Below are 16,986 nucleotides of genomic sequence, written 5' to 3'. Positions count from 1 at the left end.
ATGTAAATCATACATCAAATGGCCTAAGTTACTTGACCTCTACTATTTTACCATATCAGACGTTCACAGTTTGTATTTCTTTAACCTAACCATGTACCCCTGAATGGAAATCTCGGGCCTTAGAGGGCAGCCATACAAATAAAGTTATGTCCCTCTCTCGTCCTCTGCCAACATGACAACACTTCTCTTCAAGCATTCAGACAGTAAAATGAGTGCAGGTTGGCAGTGATCACAATCACATTCCCTCTCAGGTGACAAATGAAATTGGGGAAGTCACCTTTTCCTTGAGAGAAGTCAATGGCAATGCCCTTCTGCAGTTCTTCAATGCCCTTGCGGTACAAATCAATGGCCAACTCCTCGAAATCTGCTGAGAAGAGCACTATCCTCAGGGCCTCATACAATCACTAAAGTCAATCACAAAATCACTAAAACAAGAAAGGCCACCAAAGTCGGAAAACTCAACACCTGCTTTTATCCATGGACAGAGATACACTGTGCTACAGGGAAAGGCCAAGAATATAACAAAACTGAACTGAAAAATTAGATTTTGAGTCATCCTTAAAAATAAACAGCCTATTGCAAAGTTATGAGTGTGTCTTCTATCGTATCACTTGACGTTCACTTCTTGAAAAGTTAATTTATTACAACCATGTATTAACTAGTCTAACTTTACATTTTCTTTTCAGCTTCAACAGTAAACTAAGCGAAATAAATTGGTTGCAGCCACTGATAGGCAGTCCTGTAATGAAATCGCATGATTCATTGCGTGCTTCGAACCTCATCACCGAGTTCTTTACAACATAGGCACCATATTCCAAAGACATCCCAGGCAGACATGAGAGTTAAGTGCACAGATCTAGGAAGGAATATTTTTTTCTAAGAACGCTTGTTATAATGAAAAGTGTCATACAGTCCCCTTCGAGCCAGTCCTCATTACTGGTGCATGAACAATAACCACATGCTTCTTGTTAGAACGCAAGCTTGCCTATATATGTTAAATGCTCACACCCGCACTGCTGAACCACATCCTTATTTGACCACCACTACATATGCCCCAGGTTCAACAACCTTTCCTGTTGTGAGGAAACGCGCTGCTTCGGGCCCAAGCCTACTCCGCAATTTAGACACGAAAAAAAGCAGAGTACCGCGAGCCGAGATAAAGATCTTCGCAACGGCGGGCAAAATTGGAACCGAAGAGCCCCCTAGCGGCCAGCCATGAGTTAGCACAGGCACCGCGCAAGGAAGCACGACTCTAGGGAGCACGCGACGACGTCGTGCCGAGGAGCGGGCGGATCGAAAAGCTGAGACCCGTGGGATCCCCGCGGCAGTCACCGCAGGGCGACCCCCTCTAACCCTCCTTCCTTCATCGATATGCAAATTGCGCGCTGCGGTCGTCGGGTCCAGCTACTATATCAGGTCAGGCGCGCGCTACATGTGTCGATCGTACGCGATAAGCAAAACGCGGCGTTTACGGCAATAACCCCCCCCCCCCCTCCTCCGGCTACCTGGTGCTGCTGAGCAAGCAACAAGACCCTTCGAACGCCGTGTATTGCTGGGCATAACCAGGCACTGAACCTAACCGCGAAATGTACTCGCCAGAACCACCATTCGAGCTGCCTACGGTGACGCGCAGCTTCGCACTATCGATCTAACGTGCGCGCGCTCCCACCACTGTAGAATAAGCAAAAAAAAAAAAAAAGTATGGCTGGCGGTTTAGAATTGCTAAGCACGAAATATTGCGCGAAAGCACTTTTTTTTTTGCAGGTGGACACCACAACTACCTGACCGCGCGATAGAGCTAGGTGTCCACTGACCCCGGGAGCCAAGCGCCTTTACTTTCCTTAAAATCAACACAGTCTAAACCTTCCGCTAGTTTCGAGAAAAGGAAAGGCGCATAACTGCCTCCATTTGTAGCTGGACGCCACCTCCTACTCCCAGCGCGATTAAGGTTTCTAGAGGCTTCACACCCACCGCTGTAAGCCGGGGAGTGCAGCTAGAACTGCTTTCGCACCAAAAGAACTAAGAAAATTTCCTGGCACACACGAGTGGTAACTAAACGCGGAGCTTATTTCCGAATGAAACAATGAAGGCAGGGTAGTACACGTTGGAAAGGAATCAATAATTGTCAACCGCGGAACTTCCGAAAATTCACGCCGCGGTGAGAAAAATCTGAGCATAATGAGCTGAACAGCTTTCTTTGTGGTGACGGTAAAAATTGATAAATATTGAGCCTGATGTTACAGACTGCTCTTCCGTTGGCTCTTGATGGCGTGAAGTGCGCCATATAAATGAGGGATCATGGGTAAGCAGGTGAATAATAATAATAATTGGTTTTTTGGGGAAAGGAAATGGCGCAGTATTTGTCACATATCGACGGACACCTGAACCGCGCCGTAGGGGAAGGGATAAAGGAGGGAGTGAAAGAAGGAAGAAAGAGGTGCCGTAGTGGAGGGCTCCGGAATAATTTCGACCACCTGTGGATCTTTAACGTGCACTGACATCGCACAGCACACGGACGCCGTAGCGTTTTTCCTCCATAAAGACGCAGCCGCCGCGGTCGGGTTCGAACCCGGGAACTCCGGATCAGTAGCCGAACAGTCTAACCACTGAGCCACCGCGGCGGGTGAGCCACCGGAAGACGCGGGTTCGATTTCGACAGCGGCGGTGGAATTTCGATGGAGGCGAAATTCTGGACGCCCGTGTACTGTGCGATGTCAGAGCACGTTCAAGAACCCCAGGTGGTCGAAATTCCCGGAGCCCTTCCCTACGGCGTCCCTCATAGCCTGAGTCGCTTTGGGACGTTAAACCCCCATAAACAATTAAACCAAACAACTTAATTAAAAAACAATGGGCGCTGTTAACACTGGGCCACGGTCCGCGTCATCCTGTATTACTCTACCGGCCAGTCGTAACAGTAAACGAAATCAGGTTTTTAACATCTGACTACATTAAACAAGCGACGTTATCAACATTCTAGACCTTGTATTTTTTTCGCGTGATAAGCTTCTTGTTTAGGTAACAAGAAACGTTTCAACAACGGACTACATTTTCGGCGTGGAGGAATTCAACCCGACGGTCCAGAATGCGCGCGGAGCTTCACTGCAAGTTGTAACCGACAATATAATCTTTCCTATTACGTCACTCGTACTCTCTCAAAATCTATGGTCCCAGACACGAACCAAGTCCTGTTTCGGGAAGCTGGTAGCACGGCTCCCAAGAGAGTTCTGCGTCTACGGTAATCAAAAAGCTGCGCTTCGAAACCCAGAATGAGGTTACACAGACGTGAAAAAAAAAAAAAACTAACACTCGAAGAAAGAAACGCGGAAACTGGAATCACGTGCGAGAAATACTTCCAACACGGCCGGAAACGCATGCCAAAGACACTCCGCGCGCTTCCAAGGGGTCTCGCTTTGATCGTCTGGTGAGGATACTGTGCATTCATAAGCGGATATAAACTACCTCTCGTATGGCGTCTTTTAAATATCTCCGCTCTATTCACTGTAAATCACTCCGTACGAAATTAGAGCCAGTTTTTAGCAACGCCATTGTTATTGGGCACTTATTGCAAGCTAACCAGTGCTGGAGCAAGTTCCACTTTGCATAGTCTATTACCCGCACGCCAAATGACAGGGCGCTACTGGTAGTACCTGCAACTGCAGGAGGCGCTTGGGCGGACATTATAGTGCTGATAATGAATAAAGATCGTGCTGATAGTGGATAAAGATAGTGGTGGATAGTGACGGTAGTGGCAGCGATAATGGCGCAGGACGGACGGACAGAATTCTGCGGACAAAGAGAGGGGAAAATGTAGCGCCTAAATGCATTTCTGCACTGAAGGAGGACTGTGGCGGCGTTCCGCGGGCTGCGCACGTGTCCGACACGAATTCGTCTGTCATCCGTAGCCTTCAAGCAAGCGGCGCCATCAGCCATAATGAGCGCATAATATGGAAAGCAGACGGCGTTGTTCCCGCTACCACTGAAACGTGCCTGCCCACTCCCTGCAATTGTCGGAGCGAATCCTGCCAACCACGCAAAAGGGGGGGGGGGAGATACGTTCGACTGCAACCGCCCTCATTAAGGCAAGAAGCTAAGACTCAAAGGTGTTGCAATAACCCCTTTTCACATTTACATTTTTCCGCGAGCAGTGCGCGAATGGAATGCACTTGACGCTTCAATTGTAATGCAGCCGACAGTCAAATTTCTGGAGCTTGCCGAGCTGAGTATATTGCCACAAAACTGACTAAATTTTGCTAAAATGCTGGTGATATATGCTCTCTATTGTATAACTGGTGACCTCGAATTTACAATGCGCAACTGCTTATTGTTCATTACCTGTTTTATATGGAAGTTGTGTATTTTTTAAGTGCACCCGCCGCTGTAAAAACCCCAGTTGGGGTTGACAGTATATCGAAATAAAAAAAACCTGCACCGCCAGCACTGGCGGAAAACAAGTCAAGGCAGTAGCTGGGCGAACTAGTTAACAGATATAATTAGATAAAGAAAACAAGGGGCAAATCAAAACAAAGGAAAAGCGTTGCGAGGCGACGGCGGCTTCCAAACGCGCGAAGTTGGCTGTGTGAGAATGGCGTACTCGTGGAAGCCGTCGCCTCTCGGTCCCCACTCTGCTAGCACTAAGTTCCGAGACTAGGCATATATTCTCTCCATACTACATTATGCAAGATTGCGTCTCTATCGCGACTCCACTACCGCATTATTATGCGCCCTCTGTTGCCCAGCACTAAATATACGCTGGAGTCCAGCCCAACCAAACCAGACCACAGCCAACCTTACTGGAAGGCCCACGCGTGCGGGCGATCAGAATGCGCGGCACAGCACCGCGGTGCTCAGAGTAGGGCGCTTTCAATGCAGCTGGTGCACTCTGCAAAAGAAGCTCCCGCCCGTTTCCACACCACGGGACACAGCGGGATGGCCAGACCAGCTACGGCGGGGCCAAAGTAGCGTGCGCGCGCAATCTCCGGCGTGACAAACTGGAGCTGCACCGCACATAACGAGACGCCACCAGCGGAACCGCGCAGCGTCTTCGCCGAGAGGCCGAAAAATAGCCACGCCGCGGCAACGTCAAAAGATGTGCAAACCAGTGCAAGCAGCCCAGCATATCTACCTACGTACAAGAAGACGAAAACGCAGCCGACTCGGGCCGGACAAGCCAACTATACATACAGGGTGTGGCATACCCGGCACAGGAACACATTACTCACTGCCAACAACTATACTCCCACACGCGCCAAAAGGCTCCGGAGACTACGAGAGAAAGTCCACGCCACTTGTTCCTCCGTATGCGTACGTCTCGAAAAATGGAAAAAATCGTCGGGCTCAGCCGGCTGCCTCAAGAGCGTTGAAGAGGTAGACAAGGCCCAACCCTGACCCAGGAAACAGAGCGGAGTGGATTCATCGTCCCACACTGAGCGCACGCGACGACGACGACCTCCGAGCGATGTAGGGAAACAACGAAATTCGAGAAACTATAGGAAAAAAGACAAGCGAATCATAGAAAGCGGAGGGGGGGGAGCTAAACGAGAGCGGACAGGCGGTGTGAGCGTATATGGATGATGTCCTCTCCCCGTGCGGCGCCCGCACATCGAAAATGTGGGTCGTCGCGCGGCTGCGAGCACTGCAGGGCGTGGGCTGCGCGAGGAAGCTCGGCGCTGCGTGTTCTATGTGGCGCGCGCGCGCGCACACACACACACACACACACACACACACACACACACACACACACACACACACACACACACACACACACATGAAGCGCCCGTTGTTCACTCTCTCTCTATATATACAGACTATCGCTCTCTGCCGCCGACGAGAAATCAATGGGGCTCTCTCACACTGAGCACCCAAAAGGCGATGTGGTCCCGACAAGACCAAGAACGGCTCGCCGGTGAAAAAGTAAAACAAGTCGAAACGGTACGCGAGACGTATACAGTCTTTGTCAAAAGTATGCAGCCCAAGGGGTCTACTTCTGAGCACTGCAGAGCGCCTCCTCCTGCATACACAGGGACCCTAATCTCACGAAGGCGGGAGCAACTTTAGTCCTCTAAGCTCCCAAGCTTAAGACTGTCAGATGTGCTAAACAGCCCCACTACATGGTTTGTAAGCAAACCCCTTGGGGTGTATATATTTTTGACTGTATGCATATACACGGGCGTATGCGCGCAAGTTTGAGAGGCGTCGCATTTCAGCCCCCCCCCCTTTCTCTTCCCCAGGAAAATGAGATAATTAACGTCGCGTACTGAACGGAACTCGGTCTAATAAACGTCCTTTCCGAAACCCCGAGTCGAATTTAGAGCAGAGCTAGAGCGACAGACGTTCGTATAATGCGCCAATTAACCGACAGGTACAGCCGCGCCGAAATATGCACAAAGTCGGATAGAAGTGAAGAAAAAAAGGACCCCATCCCAACCAATGGCATCGCCCGAGTCTCATGAGCCTGCTAGTGCGACAATGCAGGGAGTGGCAGGTTAATGGAGACAGCCCACTCCCTGCATCGGCAAGCTGCTCAGGCCAGCAGGTTCACGACAACCACGCAACGCCAATGGCTAGAAGTGGGTCCCTTTGCCAGTCCACTCCCTGCATCGGCACGCTGCTCAGGCTAGCAGGTTCACGACAACCGCACAACGCCAATGGCTAGAAGTGGGTCCCTTTGCCAGTCCACTCCCTGCATCGGCACGCTGCTCAGGCCAGCAGGTTCACGACAACCGCACAACGCCAATGGCTAGAAGTGGGTCCCTTTGCCAGTCCACTCCCTGCATCGGCACGCTGCTCAGGCTAGCAGGTTCACGACAACCGCACAACGCCAATGGCTAGAAGTGGGTCCCTTTGCCAGTCCACTCCCTGCATCGGCACGCTGCTCAGGCTAGCAGGTTCACGACAACCGCACAACGCCAATGGCTAGAAGTGGGTCCCTTTGCCAGTCCACTCCCTGCATCGGCACGCTGCTCAGGCCAGCAGGTTCACGACAACCGCACAACGCCAATGGCTAGAAGTGGGTCCCTTTGCCAGTCCACTCCCTGCATCGGCACGCTGCTCAGGTTAGCAGGTTCACGACAACCGCACAACGCCAATGGCTAGAAGTGGGTCTCTTTGCCAGTCCACTCCCTGCATCGGCACGCTGCTCAGGCTAGCAGGTTCACGACAACCGCACAACGCCAATGGCTAGAAGTGGGTCCCTTTGCCAGTCCACTCCCTGCATCGGCACGCTGCTCAGGCTAGCAGGTTCACGACAACCGCACAACGCCAATGGCTAGAAGTGGGTCCCTTTGCCAGTCCACTCCCTGCATCGGCACGCTGCTCAGGCTAGCAGGTTCACGACAACCGCACAACGCCAATGGCTAGAAGTGGGTCCCTTTGCCAGTCCACTCCCTGCATCGGCACGCTGCTCAGGCTAGCAGGTTCACGACAACCGCACAACGCCAATGGCTAGAAGTGGGTCCCTTTGCCAGTCCACTCCCTGCATCGGCACGCTGCTCAGGCCAGCAGGTTCACGACAACCGCACAACGCCAATGGCTAGAAGTGGGTCCCTTTGCCAGTCCACTCCCTGCATCGGCACGCTGCTCAGGCTAGCAGGTTCACGACAACCGCACAACGCCAATGGCTAGAAGTGGGTCCCTTTGCCAGTCCACTCCCTGCATCGGCACGCTGCTCAGTCTAGCAGGTTCACGACAACCGCACAACGCCAATGGCTAGAAGTGGGTCCCTTTGCCAGTCCACTCCCTGCATCGGCACGCTGCTCAGGCCAGCAGGTTCACGACAACCGCACAACGCCAATGGCTAGAAGTGGGTCCCTTTGCCAGTCCACTCCCTGCATCGGCCCGCTGCTCAGGCTAGCAGGTTCACGACAACCGCACAACGCCAATGGCTAGAAGTGGGTCCCTTTGCCAGTCCACTCCCTGCATCGGCACGCTGCTCAGGCCAGCAGGTTCACGACAACCGCACAACGCCAATGGCTAGAAGTGGGTCCCTTTGCCAGTCCACTCCCTGCATCGGCACGCTGCTCAGGCTAGCAGGTTCACGACAACCGCACAACGCCAATGGCTAGAAGTGGGTCCCTTTGCCAGTCCACTCCCTGCATCGGCACGCTGCTCAGGCTAGCAGGTTCACGACAACCGCACAACGCCAATGGCTAGAAGTGGGTCCCTTTGCCAGTCCACTCCCTGCATCGGCACGCTGCTCAGGCCAGCAGGTTCACGACAACCGCACAACGCCAATGGCTAGAAGTGGGTCCCTTTGCCAGTCCACTCCCTGCATCGGCACGCTGCTCAGGTTAGCAGGTTCACGACAACCGCACAACGCCAATGGCTAGAAGTGGGTCCCTTTGCCAGTCCACTCCCTGCATCGGCACGCTGCTCAGGCTAGCAGGTTCACGACAACCGCACAACGCCAATGGCTAGAAGTGGGTCCCTTTGCCAGTCCACTCCCTGCATCGGCACGCTGCTCAGGCTAGCAGGTTCACGACAACCGCACAACGCCAATGGCTAGAAGTGGGTCCCTTTGCCAGTCCACTCCCTGCATCGGCACGCTGCTCAGGCTAGCAGGTTCACGACAACCGCACAACGCCAATGGCTAGAAGTGGGTCCCTTTGCCAGTCCACTCCCTGCATCGGCACGCTGCTCAGGCTAGCAGGTTCACGACAACCGGACAACGCCAATGGCTAGAAGTGGGTCCCTTTGCCAGTCCACTCCCTGCATCGGCACGCTGCTCAGGCCAGCAGGTTCACGACAACCGCACAACGCCAATGGCTAGAAGTGGGTCCCTTTGCCAGTCCACTCCCTGCATCGGCACGCTGCTCAGGCTAGCAGGTTCACGACAACCGCACAACGCCAATGGCTAGAAGTGGGTCCCTTTGCCAGTCCACTCCCTGCATCGGCACGCTGCTCAGTCTAGCAGGTTCACGACAACCGCACAACGCCAATGGCTAGAAGTGGGTCCCTTTGCCAGTCCACTCCCTGCATCGGCACGCTGCTCAGGCCAGCAGGTTCACGACAACCGCACAACGCCAATGGCTAGAAGTGGGTCCCTTTGCCAGTCCACTCCCTGCATCGGCACGCTGCTCAGGCTAGCAGGTTCACGACAACCGCACAACGCCAATGGCTAGAAGTGGCTCCCTTTGCCAGTCCACTCCCTGCATCGGCACGCTGCTCAGGCTAGCAGGTTCACGACAACCGCACAACGCCAATGGCTAGAAGTGGGTCCCTTTGCCAGTCCACTCCCTGCATCGGCACGCTGCTCAGGCTAGCAGGTTCACGACAACCGCACAACGCCAATGGCTAGAAGTGGCTCCCTTTGCCAGTCCACTCCCTGCATCGGCACGCTGCTCAGGCCAGCAGGTTCACGACAACCGCACAACGCCAATGGCTAGAAGTGGGTCCCTTTGCCAGTCCACTCCCTGCATCGGCACGCTGCTCAGGCTAGCAGGTTCACGACAACCGCACAACGCCAATGGCTAGAAGTGGCTCCCTTTGCCAGTCCACTCCCTGCATCGGCACGCTGCTCAGGCCAGCAGGTTCACGACAACCGCACAACGCCAATGGCTAGAAGTGGGTCCCTTTGCCAGTCCACTCCCTGCATCGGCACGCTGCTCAGGCTAGCAGGTTTACGACAACCGCACAACGCCAATGGCTAGAAGTGGGTCCCATTGACAGGGAAAAGCCGCTTTCTTCTTGACTTGTACCCAACTCCCCGTTTACTAGAAGTTTCGCTCGTGGAGCAGGCAAATCGATTTTGGAATCGCACGCTACTTGACACTCCTCGCTATGCTCTCGTGAGGGCGCAGCCGCAGCAAACCGAGACTGAAATTTTTAACTGAAGAAAGAAGGTGCTGCAATGAAGTACCAGAATCACACAGGAACATTCCTTAACCGGTTATGTTGTTCTTAAGGCCCCCTTGCACCGTGCCGCCCCCCCCCCTCCACCCCCCCCCCCCGCCCCGCATGTATCACCAATAAAAGAAACTTGGGAATTCGGTTTCCCAGCAATTATTACTACGAAGCATTCGTATTACGCTGGCCTCACAAGCCAATAGTGTCGTCATATCAGAGGCGACCCTCATTAAGGCGGGGCTCCTCGATAAGTGCCCACGGTGCGGCCACCTACGAGGACGGTTAAGGGTATAAGGCCCCCAGAAACAATCGCAGCAGCTTGAAACGGGAGCTGGCTTGCGGAGGCCCTTAAAATTCATTTCGATACGGCACTACAAACCACCAGGTTACTTTCACTCCCTTGGAGGTACATCAAATGGAGCCGCTCAAGTATATAACACAGCGGCTCGGTGAGGAGGCAGCTGGTGCTATTGCACCTCGAAAGAAAACTGCGTTCGCCCCTCGCGCTGTTTTTTTTTTCTAGAAATATTTCTTGATTTTCTGACTTGCTCCCCATAGCTGAAGCGTTCCAGAACCAGGGTATGCGCAGGAGCCCGAGTAGAGGCTCTTATCACAAAACGAATGCGGATTCCAAGGTCAACGCCATGCGCATTTCTTCCTTCGGATACAGCTAACCTTCTATACAGGAGAGCATATACATGGGACGGACAGGCCGGAGACGTCTAAAGGATACGAGGGCGGTCGATTTCTCGCCTCCAGAGGTGAGCGGCTCACAACGGCGCTCTGATTGGGCGTCGGAAGAGAGCGAGCCACCGAAAGAGTTCAGTGACCACCTACCTGCAGCAAAAGCCGCCCTTCGGGTCGGGTGTGTGTACATTTTTTTTATTCGATTACCTGCGCCGTCAAGAAGAGAAGGAACGGTCCGTTTTTTTTTCATGTACCTGACCTTGTTTACGCGGCAACGAACGATTTCAAGTGAAACTGCCCATTGGGGCGAGCGCCCCGGGGCTGCTCCAGCGTCGGATTCCACAGGCGAATTGCATGCAGCCTTCTCGGTCCCCTTCGGTTAAGGATCCCGGATCCATTCGGGGAAAACTTAAAAAGGCATTCACATTACATTCACACTATGAAGAAGATCCATACGCTACCGAGTGAACAGTGTAACGGCGTTTCTGGATCAGCGCTCGTCAAATTCATGTCCTCTCCAACCGTTTAAACATACACCCATGAAAAAAAAGAATACAGATGAAAAACAGCTTTGCACGCGTCTTTGCACGCGGCTCGGAATAGATATGTATGCAGCGTACGTAATTCGGAGTGCATGAATTACTCTAATTAGGAAAGGAGTAAAAAGGGGGTAATCTGCCCTCAAGCGCACTCAATTTACGGGGCACGGTATGCGACCGAAGCCCTGGGGTAGATTTCCGTCCCGAAATATACGGATTACTTGCGGTAGGCAAGGGAAACAAATTCCCTCTTCGAAACACGCTAAGTTCTAGAGCAGCTACGAAGAGGTTTCAATAACCGAGGTTTTTCAACCTCTATTTGCTGACGTGAAGACCTCCGGTGCCGCATGTAAAGGCCTTCCCCCAATGCTAACTGCATATCAAGTGCCCATGCTTTGCGGTAGAAATATACCTCCGTTGCCACGAGTAAGCGTTCCGGAACATGGGCCAGCATACCCTGCCCCTAAAAGGGAGTGCACTATAGGTTAGCTTACTCCCTTTCCACACCCATATCGGCGTATTCGTGCTTAGAGTGTACCCAATGCCGCGTTGAATCCAGAATCAAGAGCCCGATTTTCGCAGAAACCCACAGCGCCAAAGGCATTGAACTGGTGCGGTGCCAACAGGAAAGAGCGGAAAGTGCACAAGAAATAAAGTATTTGACATGCGATCTTGCGATCGACATGCGATCACCGAAAAGAAAGCCTCATTCGGTGTAGCAGTCACAAGGCTAGGCGGTATCTATGCCATTCCCTAATGGCCTTTTCGGAAGGAAGAAATGTAACGTCGCCCTGACTGCATCGGCATAACGAACTGTTAAGACATGCTAAACAAATCGCTAACATTTCGTCGCAAGAGTAACGGAAACTAATTAAATTTATTCGCCAAAGTAGCGTATATGAACTGCACATGCCAAAGAAAAGATGTCGGGTCAATGAACAGCACACAAAACCTTTATAGATAATTCGCCGATTATCTTGTATGTTTGTTTGCTTGGATTTTGCTCCGATATGCTGAATAACCGGAACTTTCAGGCACCATTAATGTGTTGCTATAGAGGTCTGGGCGGACCTGTGATGTAAGGGATTTTTCACAAGCCAAACCTCCACTATCGACTACAAGAGGCGCTGTAGTGGAGGCTGCAGACTGATTTCGACCACCTGATGTTCCTTACGTGCACTGGCATCGCAAAACACTGGCGCCATCCCTCCCCGCCGGCAATTAGATATCAGCCTTACAAGTAAAACAATCACTGCTAAACCGATATTACGTAAAAGCAAAACCACGTCGGCTTTTCTCAAACTCTGCACATAACCTGCAATCTCCACAGCTCCCGCCATCTGCGATACACAATAAAGCTGTCTGTTAAGGCGCTGCAAGCTTTCTAGAAAAATAAAGCTATTTCTTAACGGTTTATGGGGGTTTAACGTCCCAAAGTGACTCAGGCTATGAGGAACGCGGTAGTGAAGGGCTCCGGAAATTTCGTCGACCTTGGGTTCTTTAACGTGCACGGACATCGCACAGTACACGGGCCTCTAGCATTTCGCCTCCATCGAAATTCGACCGCCGCGGCCGGGATCAAACCCGCGTCTTTTGGGTCAGGGGCCGAGCGCCATAACCGCTGCGCCACCGCAGCGGCCTGATATTTCTTAACGAGGTAATCAATCGATATTGGGCTACACCATTTTATCAGCGTTTTAAAACCCGAGAAAACAACAGTTCTACTTTGGCACTTCACCGCACTGCACATGTCTGAGCGGGAGGAGGAAACCTCCGGCAAAAACTCAAAACATGACAAGCGCAAGCTTAAAACACCGCTAAAATCAGCACGAGACGCGGTTTTACTTGGCACGACCAGTTTCCCTCCCGAGGTATAGTTTTACGGGCGAAACAAGAGGCCGTATATGTATATACGAGTCGAAGACAATGTGAGGGCCGCGGATGGGGCTTCACCGGCAATAATTTCCTATAGCTCTCCTTTTCAAAGTGGACTCCCGAGCCGCTGTCCCCGCTTTTGCAATTCGAGCACTGCGCTCGGCACTCGCAGATATTGCGTCGCACCTTTGCGAACAAAAATACTTTACCGCGACAGCATTAAACCCCCCCCCCCCCCCCCCATTTCAGAAAAAAAAAAATTGGTGGTGGTTTAGCTCTGGTTAAACCTGGAGTGACGCGATAGCTACAGCTGGCCGAGTGGAACTTGCTCAGTTGGATTGCGACGTTAAAAAAGTTTGGACGTTAAACCCCCATAGACCAAACCTAAACCTATATTTTACTTATTCTACTCCAAACACTGCATTTTTATCCCCTCAAACCCGAACTGTTCACTATCCCGTGATCTCTTAGCGATGCGTACAGAGACCTCTCCCTCTTGAGGCCTCAATCTAACTTCTGTAGTCAAGCTCGAAAGCGAAGTTCCCATCGTATACGCCACGACGCACGCTTCTGCCACGTGGCAACGACGTCTGTACCACAAAAAAAAACTGGTCCCAAAACACAGACCCGGGCGGATACGTGGAAACGAAAGAGACTAAATCGAAGGAGGATATATAGGGCCTAATCAGGAAACCAAGAAGACAAGGCACGAATTCGCGCCCGATATCATGATGGCTGCGCCATAAACAACCGATAACGTGAACAGCACGGTACCAGAGTCGACGCTAAAAGCCGAACAAAACAAGGTCAACCACTGAAACATATGACAAGCGAAAACCATTACAACTCGAAGAAGAAAACGTTTGGAGGCCAAGGAGCTCATGGAACGTGACAGCAACACAAAAAACCAGCGTAGAAAAGCCAACAGGTTCCCCAAGACAGAAGGAATGAACACCAAGCGGCTTGACGGATAACCGTGCCACATTTCCCTCTATATCCTCGTTAGACCCCACGTACATATATAATGCACATTTGTAATTTACGAAGTTCCTAAAAAAACGCACCACTCTCGCAGCCTGAGTGCCATTGCATGGAATTCAGAGAGTATACTCACTATGCGCCCACGCAGTAAGCTTTTCAAGCGGGTGAAACAATAGGCGCGCTCTAAGAAGCCTCCCAAGATGGTTGATTTGTCTGAACCACATTTCTGCTCCCAGTGGCCAAACAGCTCCCAACTCTCTCGCACCAGAGGTCGTGAGGGAAGAACTGTTGGATCTACGGTTGCCAGATTTTGCGTACACATGCACGGGACCACCGAGGCTTGAGATATGCATTTGAGTTAATGCTGACAGGCGGAGCTTTTGCTCGGGTCTGACGAGGATACAGGCATTCGTCCTTGCCAAGGATTGCCTTTTCTCAAAGATGGGTGCAACTTCGCACACACGCTGCCAGAAACTATACTCTGCTGTGCTGAATGTTTTTATTCGGAGAAGTTTCAATCGTCTGCGTATAGTTATAGCTGGCAGGTGGTACCATAAATCTCGCCACGACCCCGTTTTCTATGTTCGCATAGCTTTCGCATGATGGCGATTTGAGAGAGAAGCTGTACATTCATTTTGTCTTGCGCAGGCCGGTTGGTTGCTCATTACTTCAATGTGACTTCAGACGGCGAAGGAGTCGCTCGAAATTTACGCTTCTGGTTTCCGCTCCGTTTTTCCACGTTAAGCATATCAATGCCGATGAGATTAGACCTTACGCGATATGACTTCCTGCTCAAAATTGGTCCCTTCCGAGTCTCCAAACTCGAAGTTTAAGCGTATCTCGTGTCTTGGCCTGAGTACGCTTTACTGACCTGAACGGCCCTGCTATATGAGCATCCTACACCCCTGCATCGCAGCTGGCTGCCCCTGAACTGAAAGCCGCAGCCAGAACAAAAAAAAAACTCGCACGCCTAATCCTTTCGTATACGATTAGTGCTCAGCACAAGAGCTGGTTGACGAAACGAGCCAAGAAATTATGACTCAATACATAACGACTTTGGTGATAGTTATATCTGCGTTGGTAATGGTGGAAACGTTTACGGTTGAACCATTACATGACGAGAAGTATGTACCATTGCATTTAGGACCCCACGCTTACTGACTCTGCGCAGTTCGCGTTCCTGGCATCCTGATTATGTGCCTGCCTTCTGGTCGGGGAAACACGTGAAAGGTGGACGCAATCGCTTTTGCCCTGCACTGCGCTGTTGAACCCCGGATTAAAGGACGCGTTTAGTGAAGTCTGATTTATGGGGGTTTAACGTCCCAAAGCGGCTCAGGCTATGAGGCACGCCATAGTGAAGGGTCGACCATTTGAGGTTCGTTAACGTGCACTGACATCGCCCAGTACACGGACCACTAGAACTTCACCTCCATCGAAATGCGACCGCCGCGGCCGGGATCGAACCCGCCTCTCTCGGGTCAGCAGTCGAGCGCTGTAACCACTGGACCACCGCGGCGGTTGTTTCGCGACGTTGTCGACGGCGTTAACTCGATTGGGTTCGAGAGAAAAACCTCCCGTGGTGCGGAGTCGACGTCGAATTGTTTGTGCTTCATGACGTCGACGCTGAAGGCGCCAGCAAGGGCGACTGGTCAAGTCCGATCGAAGGGTCTGAACGAATTTCACGGCTGTTACCCCGAGGGGCATTTCGAGGCGTCTGGCGGCGTCCGGTTGCGACCGCGTATGCACCACCTGAGGCATGGGCTGCTTGCTACCCATGGCCTACGCTACCACTACCGACGTCGGCTACGCGAAGCCCGGGGGGACGAAGCTAACAAGAGCTAGCACTGCAAACACAGGGAGCCGGATGCTCAGAGGCGTGCGTCCGTTAGAACCGCCGCCTCGTGACCGGCTGAACGTGTAAGGAGCCCTGCCCACGACACCAGTGGTTGCGGCCAGTCACGGTGACTCGAGGACAGCTCGGGGCATTGGGATTGTAGTGAGCACGGCTTACCGAGGTTCAGGCACGCACGAATAGGGACGCGCTTTTAAACCACTCCGTCGACCGATCGGGATCCGGTGTGCCACGTGGTTTTACGAGGAAGGAGAAATATACGGATACAGGCAAACCCTTAGCGGCACCATCGGCCAACATTAATTCGCCGCGGAGAAATTACGTCGCTATCGGTTAGCGCCAGCTACGGGAACCAAGGGCAGTGGGCAACAGATGGATAGTAAACATGGACACCGCTACGCGTCACAACTGCACTGCGTTCTCTCAACCTGAAGCACAGTCGAACCTCGTTGTAACGGAATGGATCATAACGAAATAATGGATCTAACGAAGGAATGATAAATACCCTTGGAAGCTCGGTCAATAACACGGGCTATGAGGAAGCTACGGCTATAACGAATCAAGCGCTGGGCCCCTTCAACCTCCGTTTTAACGAGGTTCAACCGTAGTATTTAAATACACAACGCTGGAAGAGAAAGGAGACACGGAGTGACAAAGGTGCTGCAGCGCACTTAGATGCGCTTTTAACGCGTGAGACGAGTGGAGCCCGGAGAAAAGGCAGGGACCCGCTCACTTCGGTCCTCGCGTTTACACAAACATTGCACGCTACAGGTGACGCACGAAAATTTTCGGCGACTCTACAGGAAAGGACTGGTGCGCGTACTACACATTTATCACAACAGGTCGCAGGGCGGTGTCTGTGAGACGGTCCAGCGGAGAGCCGAACGCACGTTAATTGCCGCCGCCGCCACCAAACTGTTCCCCCTCCTCCCCCCCAACTCCCTTTGTCCATCTCTGTCCGACGCCTGCCCGGCACACGCCCAGCGAAAGCGTATTGTGCAACGCCCAAAGTGGAAGACGAGAGGCTAGTGTGATCAACGAAGTGGCCGGGGCAATTACAACGCACCGGAAACGGAGGAAGTGCACGGGAAGACAGGCAACACATTAAAAAAAAAGGAGGCAGGAGGGCTTCGCACAGCGGCGCTAATGATAGCCGCAGGCTGGAGGAAAAGTGGACAGACTGCTGCTGCAATAAAGAGGGGGGGGGGCAGC

At 52.3% G+C, this 16,986-nt stretch overlaps 1 protein-coding gene across 1 annotated transcript in view; it reads right to left on the bottom strand.

The window, feature by feature from the left end:
- LOC144116061 (spastin-like) overlaps positions 1 to 16,986 on the bottom strand; it is a 79,826-nt gene that overhangs the window by 33,372 nt on the left and 29,468 nt on the right. Inside the window, exon 4 of the mRNA XM_077650720.1 lies at positions 278 to 364. Within this exon, the coding sequence (XP_077506846.1) occupies positions 278 to 364 (87 nt within the window). The remainder of the gene's footprint in view (positions 1 to 277; positions 365 to 16,986) is intronic.

Source organism: Amblyomma americanum, chromosome 1 (assembly GCF_052857255.1).
Source record: "Amblyomma americanum isolate KBUSLIRL-KWMA chromosome 1, ASM5285725v1, whole genome shotgun sequence".
In the NCBI taxonomy this organism is placed as follows: domain Eukaryota; kingdom Metazoa; phylum Arthropoda; class Arachnida; order Ixodida; family Ixodidae; genus Amblyomma; species Amblyomma americanum.
This window is presented reverse-complemented; position numbering and strand designations above follow the sequence as displayed.